The sequence below is a fragment of the Microchirus variegatus genome (genome assembly GCF_963457635.1).
Source record: "Microchirus variegatus genome assembly, chromosome: 1".
Taxonomy (NCBI): domain Eukaryota; kingdom Metazoa; phylum Chordata; class Actinopteri; order Pleuronectiformes; family Soleidae; genus Microchirus; species Microchirus variegatus.
This window is the reverse complement of record NC_139802.1, coordinates 31,556,463-31,564,552: the sequence shown is the minus strand read 5'-3', so window position 1 is coordinate 31,564,552 and position 8,090 is coordinate 31,556,463. Positions and strand designations below refer to the sequence as shown.

The window sequence follows — 8,090 nt, the reverse complement described above, 5'->3', positions numbered from 1 at the left end:
AAACATGGAGTAAATTCACTCATGCACACTTTGTATTTGTCTTTTTTTGGGTCATAAATTACTCAAATATGTATTGAAAATAATATGTTTCTGTTTGGGGTTGATACTTTCATGAAAAATATTTACTGGTTGATTAATTAATGTTTTTATTTAACTCATACAACTACTTCGAGTTATAATAATCATAATGTTGATGATGATAAGTGTGATACACATGGATTTTCCTCTTAAATTTACCTTAATTGGCCAGTTATGGACAAGGCCAAGATCAAGACTTACCTTATATTGCCATCATGTGGCAATTATGTGGTATTGCAGGTTTCAAAGCAGCTATGGGACAACTGCACCTCTGACCTTGTTGTTACAACTTCAAACGTGTCTGTGTGTTTATGTTTAATTTGCAGGATAATTTGTTGTCAATGAGAGCAGCAAGTGGGGTTTTAAGCTACACACAGCATGCCAGCAACCCTGGCTTGGTTGTTTTCTTTTTGTCATTTCGGGGACTCCACCCTGTAGGCAAGGCACATTTGAAAAGCAGGTTCAGCAGCACTGGAAACCAGAATTGTGTTGTAACTCAGATCAAATCCTGAAAGGACACCTTGGAAGGAGGTCTATGTTTCTTTTACTTTGTTTTAACACAGTTTCATCACGTTTTTTCCTCTTTTTTGCAAATTAAAACTTGATGTGGACATGGACTGGACTGAAGGATTTAAGAGTTTTCTGGGCTAACTCTGAGTTCTTATTTTGAAATGATGTAGGTTGTGTTTTTTTTAAACTGAAGGTGCACATTAGACACCTTTAAATGTTTTTTTTCAGCTCATATTTTGAATGTGTCATCGTTCATATTGGAAATACTTGACGACTGTGCTGACGAGTGGAAATGAGGACCATGGCTGGATCTCGAAACAGCTTTCAAAGAGGAGCGTTTTTCTTGTTTCTGCTCCTGCTCTGCTGTTTTGGAGGGAAATGTGAGCTTCAGGAATCAAAACCTTCAGAACCGAACAGCCCCCCCACTGTCAAACCTTTCCAAAATGAAATCAATGAACCTCAGGCCTTCCCTGACACGGAGAGGACTAACCTCCCCGTGTTTACGATGGACTACCCTCGGATTCAGGTTCCCTTTGAGTTTACTTTGTGGGTACTGCTGGCCTCCTTTGCCAAAATTGGTACGTTTGGATAAGTGCAGTGCAGCATTAAGTGCTTTTTTTATATCACAGGATCTGAAGTTGACACATAACATGAAGCATAATGTCCTTAATTTCATTGTTTTCTGCTTAGGTTTCCACATTTACCACAAAATCACCATCTGGATCCCAGAGTCCTGCCTCCTGATTGCCATCGGGCTCATCGTGGGTGCTATCATGCACTCAGTCTCAGAGGAGCCCCCTGCTGTACTCAACTCCAATGTCTTCTTCCTCTATATGCTCCCACCCATCGTCCTTGACAATGGCTACTTCATGCCCACAAGGCCATTTTTTGAAAACGTCGGCACAGTCTTGTGGTACGCTGTGGTGGGAACGCTGTGGAACAGTATCGGCATTGGGCTTTCTCTGTTCGCCATCTGCCAGATTGAGGCGTTTGGGATTCAGGATATCCACCTGCAGGTCGGTTCAGGTTGCAGAGGTTTCCCTGTGATTTTCAGGCTGATCGTACAGGTTAAAATAATGACAGAAAAGGACAGTAGCATCTTCTGATTCAAAAGGTTAAAGGGCACATGTGATTTTGATATTTTCAATTAAAAGTTGAACCTCTCTGTGATATTTTGACCCATTCAAAGCAATAACATTAAAAACTCCTCGAGATTTTTGACTTGGCCACCATCATTTTGACATTTTGCAAATGAAAGTTCATGGATGTCGCCTGCAACCAGGCTCCTATTGGATGATGCCATAAGAGCTGAAATTAGTGACTGAGACCCTGAACTCCCCAGGAAAATATTTATAATATATTATTATATTTATCTGGATTTTGAAGCAAAGAAATCTTTCAATTAACATTATCGGAAATGACCAAAAGCTACAGAAAATGCACCAACTACTTTTGCTAAAAGAATGCAGAACATCCATTTAAGAAACTTGACAGACTCCTTTTGACAGCTTAGCCGTTAAATCATCATCAACCCAGAATTGTGCTGTATTTATATATATTTAGTGGAGACTTTACTTTGCAGGAGAGCTTGCTGTTTGCCTCCATCATCTCAGCTGTGGACCCAGTGGCTGCCTTGAACGTGTTTGAGGATATTGGAATAAATGAGCAGATATACATCGTCATATTCGGAGAGGGACTCTTCAATGATGCCGTCACTGTGGTGAGTGCAGCGATCCTGTGTTTTCTTGTGTGTGTGTGTGTATGGATCTTATTCTTTCAAATGTAATATATTGCAGCTACCATTTTGTGCCCTTTAAAACTCAGAACAATTAAACGTATGCTGAAATAGATATTGCTTACTCCTGCCTGATGTATTCATGGATGCACATATCTGTGGTTTACCTACAAACTGAAGAAACAAGGGCAATATAATGCAAGTTCTGGACTTAAATGTTGTAGGGAGTTGTATTTAAATTAAATTTATGAATTTGAAATCACAAAATCCTTTACTTTTGGCTGTCTTTGCTGCTGTAAGACCATACATTTGCTCTATTGTGGGACTAACAAGGGACTATTTTTAAACTATGTGGATTGCTAAAGCACAGATGGCAACAATACATTCCTAAAATAACACATTTCTCACCACCATACGAGCAAAAAGTTGTTATGGTGTTGTGCAATGGGGGAGAAAAAGGCAGCCATGCCTGAGAGTGGAGAGTGACACAGATTTGATTTGTGCCCTTGCAGTTTCCACCTCAGGCTCGTCTGACCAGTTCTGCTTTGTTCAACGGAAATATCAGTTATAATGAATCTGCTGTGCTCTCGCTGAGTTTCACTTGAGAGTTTCACTCCAGAGTTTCCCTGAACATTTGCTGGCTCACTGTTTGTCATCTACATTGTCCAGAGGACATGTGTGCATAAAACATCTGTATATGTAGTTGAAATGGAGGAGTTTCTTGACAGTTTGAGTCGTTTCACTTTGCTTAAATCTCCATTTTACTGTCTGTGTTGTGCCTTTCGGAGTAATTTCTAACTGTGGAATGTGTTTTGTTATTGTGTCTCCTTTCCCCCAGGTTCTTTACAGCATGTTTGCCTTTTTGGTCGACCTGCCTGTCATTGAATCCGTCGACGTGTTCCTGGGAGTTGCCAGGTTCTTTGTGGTGGGAGTCGGTGGTGTCATCTTTGGCCTACTGTTCGGATTCGTGGCCGCGTTCACCACGCGTTTTACCCACAATGTCCGTCAGGTCGAGCCCCTCTTTGTCTTCATGTACAGCTACCTGGCGTACCTGGTGGCTGAGCTGTTTGCCATCTCCAGTGTGATGGCGTAAGTGTTACACCTCCTAACCAGTATCTCACAGCGATAGAAATCACTTAAAAAGGGTTTAATGGATTATATTTATTTGTAAGCAGCATTTTCTTGTAAAAACCTACTTCCAATATAAACCAATCATTGCATTTAGAATTAAGGATTTTTTTTTTGCTATACTTGAATATTAATGCCTTATGTAACATTTAATTCCACGAGAATAGCTGCTCACACTGTGTTTCAGTCATTCCTTTCCTTTTAGGCACGGCTATTTCCCAAGGAAAAACTAAATCCTCTAAACTGTCGTATATATAACGTTCCAAAATTAATCTTTACCTTCCAACCCTTTTTGTTTGTCTCATTCCTGATGCTTGTACGACGTGTGCAAACTTGCTCCTCCGCCCACTGAGTGTGGTGTGAGTTCAAAATGTGTGTGAGATTCCACACTGTTAGCTCAGCAGGACTGCGTGCACACAATGTCACTGTATTACTTGAGCTGATCAAAAATATGAGAACAAAATTCTTCCTGAATAACAGAACTGGATTGATAATCTAGAGCTTGGTTTTTGCTGAAGCCTTAATCGCGCACTGTGTGTGTGTGTTGTCTCACCTCCCTGCAGCATCATAACATGTGCCATTACCATGAAGTACTATGTAGAGGAGAATGTGTCGCAGAGATCCTGCACCACCATCCGCCATGTTGTGAAGATGCTGGCCACTGTCTCAGAGACCCTGATATTCTTCTTTCTGGGTGTGGTTACCATAACGACTGAGCACGAGTGGAACTGGGCCTTCATCCTGTTCACGCTGCTCTTTGCCTTCATCTGGAGAGCGCTCGGTGAGAACTTCACCGTCGCCAGACATATGGAAACAAAGCTCTCTCCTCAAATGTTTTCTGACTCATCTTGTCTGCCTGCAGGCATTTTGGTGCTGACCCAGATCATCAACCCCTTCCGCACCATCCAGTTCACTTTCAAGGACCAGTTTGGACTCTCCTACGGTGGCCTGCGAGGGGCAATCTGCTTCGCCTTGGCCTTCACCTTGCCCGATAACGTCCACAGAAAGAACTTGTTTGTCACGGCCTCGATCGCCGTGATTATATTTACTGTTTTCCTACAGGTGGGCCATTAGTGAGGACGATCAATATTCACCCTGTGCTCCCAATTATTATAAATAAAAGCAAACCAAAGTGGTTCTGTCTCTTGCTCAAGGCATACTGAGACGTGCTTGAAAGAAATTGTATCAGCTGAGGCTCCAGAAGATTTCCAGACCACACATTTTCCAACCTTTCTGACTCCACAGACTGGACAGCAGTTGCCATATTTCTGCTACAGAGCTTATACTAATCCTGTAATAATACATTGTGAAAAGTATAAAGCACAGTTGAAAAAGAATTCTACCACTATAAAGCACCCAATAATCATTTAACTTAAATTCTGGAGACAATGTGGGCCTTGTGTGGTTGTATGTGGGTGAGTGACCCTGACCCAGACCCCTGACTGATTTATAATTATGATTTATAAATGCATAACCAGTGCTAACTGTTTCTTTGCACATATAATATTTTCTCTATTCTTTCTAGGGCATCAGCATCCGTCCAATCGTGGAGTATTTAAACATCAGGAGGACTAACAAAGACCTGCAAACCATCAATGTGGAGATTCACACCAGGGTCAGTATCAGTCATCACTGTTACACAATCATATTTCCTCCTCTAATATCAACATTATTATATATATATATATCGACACTCTTCTATACAGATAATGGAGCATGTCGTTTCCGGTATTGAGGACTTGTGTGGACAGTGGAGTCACTATTACTGGAAAGACAAGTAGGGAGCATTTTTGTGTGTGGTCATATATTTCTAATCAGATTTGATGAAATCCATTGTTTTTTACAGATTGCAAACTCCATCTTATTTTCTTTTATATGTCTCGAATAATCTTTATTTTTTTGTGAACGTGTGTCAGGTTTAAGAAGTTCAACGATCGCGTTCTGAGGCGTATCCTGCTCCGAGATAACAAGGCTGAGTCCAGCATCGTGTCTCTGTATAAGAAACTGGAGCTGCAGAATGCCATTGATATACTGGACACATCTGTGGGGGACCTGAGTGCAGCGCCATCTATTGTTTCTCTGCAGTAAGTTCAACGAACTGATTGGTTCTGACCTTTTTAATTAAAGGTGCATTATGTAATAAATCCAAAGCAACTGGCCATAAAATCCTCCTAATATGTCACAGAGACTCAGGAATAATGTTCATATAACAAACTGAACTCACCAACAACAACAGTACAGACAAAATATTTGCATTAAAAATATATATTTTGCAGACTGCAAATCATGTTTATGTTTTGAAATCATGTTTTGGCATGTGGCGCCACCTACCGCTGTCTACCAATCATTGCAGTCAGTAGAGTTACGTCAGAAAACGAAACCTAAAAGACCATATTGGCCACATTCTTACATATGGCACCTTTAACCTCGGGACCTCAGACCATCATAACTAAGGAAAAGTTGCATTTTTGTAAACTGGAAAATAAACTGTATGTCTATTTATGATTAATTGTAACCAGACATAAAAAAAACTAGTCAGATAACTCATCAAAAACAAGCACAACCAACCTTCATAGTGTAGACCTTTATGCGCTGGTACATAAATAATCACGATAATCTGCATAAATTACTCAGAAATAATATCTGCTTACAAGCAGCCAGAGGGAGTGCGTCAGCTTAATGAACAAAACCTTTACACTTAATCTAATTTGCCTCCAGCTGATGATGCTGTTTTCATCCAATGGAAAACTCTTAATGTCAGTAATGGATTGAAAAGCATCATATTTCATTAGCATCTGTCATCTGCTGTTTGTTTCCTTTGCCACCAATTATCAGCGATGAGATGAAGGAGGCGTCTCGGCCAAAGAAGAAGTTCCTGGCTGCTGATGTGGGGAAAATGCACGACATCTTGTCGAAGAACATGTACAAGATCCGACAGAAGGTACTTTATCCAAATCCAAATTGAAAATGAATGTTATATGAGATAAGGCTGTGTTCAATGTTAAAACCTCTTCCTCTTCCTTTAAAACGCCTCAGACGTTGGCATACACCAACAAGTACAATCTGCCTAACGAGAGCCAAAACAGGGAGATTCTGATCCGCCGCCACGCCAGTATCAGACGCAGCATACGACCCGAAAGTTTCCGTGAGATGGTGGGTTTTCATTCCGTTGTTCGTCTGACACACACACACCCCCCCCCCCACACACACACACACACACACACACACCTGCCTGACCTTCATTTGTCCTCTACTTCCAGCCTTCACAAAACATCAACCGGTCTCTGAGGTACTATTCCCTCCAACCTGGTGCAGATCTGGAGTCTGCCTTTCCCCTTAGAAGACGAAGTCATGGTGAGACAGTGAGAAATTTGATTTAAATCAATCAATGGTGGATAATCATGCATGATATGAAAATACTCATTGAAAGTATAACTATCCTCTAAAACTGGTGTGACTTAAGGTGGCAGTGAGGTGGATCGTGTCTCAGCTCGTCTCCAGGCCTCAGGAGCGTCGCCTCGCTCCTCTTCACGCTCCTTACTTCATATGAGGAGGTTGAACACTATCAAGGAGAGTCGAGGGGCAGGACAGCAGCCAGCAGAACCACGGGCTTCATCACCTGAAGCTCACATTTCAAACGAAAGGGATCCTGGAGGTTCCAGCTTCAGGGGCAGACCAGCACCTGGACCTGTTCCTGCACCCAGGAGACGCAGTTCAAATCGCACAGAAGGAGACGAAGACACAGTTGACCCTCAGCATCCAGGAGTGGAATCAGTGCGTCCTCCACACACTCGCGGCTGGGTACCTGAGAACCAGGATCCTGGAGAGACTGGGGCAGTAAATCCTTTACTTAGACAACCGTCGCAAAGTGGATCTCGAGGCTCAGGGAGATCATGACTATCGAAAAAGGATGGAGGATTGGGATCATGAAAACAATGACCAAACTTGAACTTCAAAGCATGTAGGCCAAAATCATGGTTCAGAAGTGCTCTCACTTCATTCAGGAGAGAAATGTATAGATTATTCCATCATTCAATCAAAATGCTTACCTCAAAAAACATTTTTTTTCAGGGATTATAATACACTGTGCAAAACACTTACTCTTCTGTGACTTGATTTTTGCCTCCTGAAATATCACATCTGCGCGTATGCTTATGCTTATGTCAATGGCCAAAAGAGGGCACACACTGAAAGCCAGGAAGTTTAATAGTTATGAGTCCAGTGTGTAAGAACTATAGTGACAGAGTGACTCCTCCACTTTCCCAAAAGCGTCATGGGACGATGGCGGCCTCCTTTTTATCATAAAGATGCGTGTTTGACGCACAAGATGGCAGCCTCCGTGGAGCAAGGCCCTTCATTTATGACCATGAAAACGATTATAGCGATTATACACAAGCATTATTTATGGGTAGTCTGTTCAATGTCTGCAAATAAATTGCTAAAAACATACACGCTGGACATTTAAAATGACTTTGTTCAAACTGAGCTTGCAGTATAATGTTTTACGAGTTGAACCACACAGTGGAGTGATTCTAATAGTGTCAATTTCACATCCACAGGATCCTCATTGTCTTCAAATGAAGCGGCGGAGTTCTCTCTTCTCCGTAGCCAATAACACAGAAGAATCAATAAGAGATGA

General features: G+C 41.6%; 1 protein-coding gene across 1 annotated transcript; it reads left to right on the top strand.

Moving 5' to 3' along the window:
- Positions 1-889: 889 nt before the first annotated feature.
- On the top strand, positions 890-7,348 carry LOC310936065 (sodium/hydrogen exchanger 2-like; the record flags this gene model as incomplete). Its single annotated transcript, XM_083900096.1, has 13 exons — positions 890-1,166; positions 1,279-1,604; positions 2,171-2,308; positions 3,162-3,412; positions 4,015-4,232; positions 4,314-4,513; positions 4,977-5,066; positions 5,158-5,228; positions 5,368-5,535; positions 6,287-6,392; positions 6,488-6,604; positions 6,712-6,805; positions 6,915-7,348. 13 exons carry the CDS (start codon positions 890-892, stop codon positions 7,346-7,348), a joined length of 2,490 nt encoding a protein of 829 aa, XP_083756222.1.
- Between the last annotated feature and the right edge of the window lie 742 nt (positions 7,349-8,090).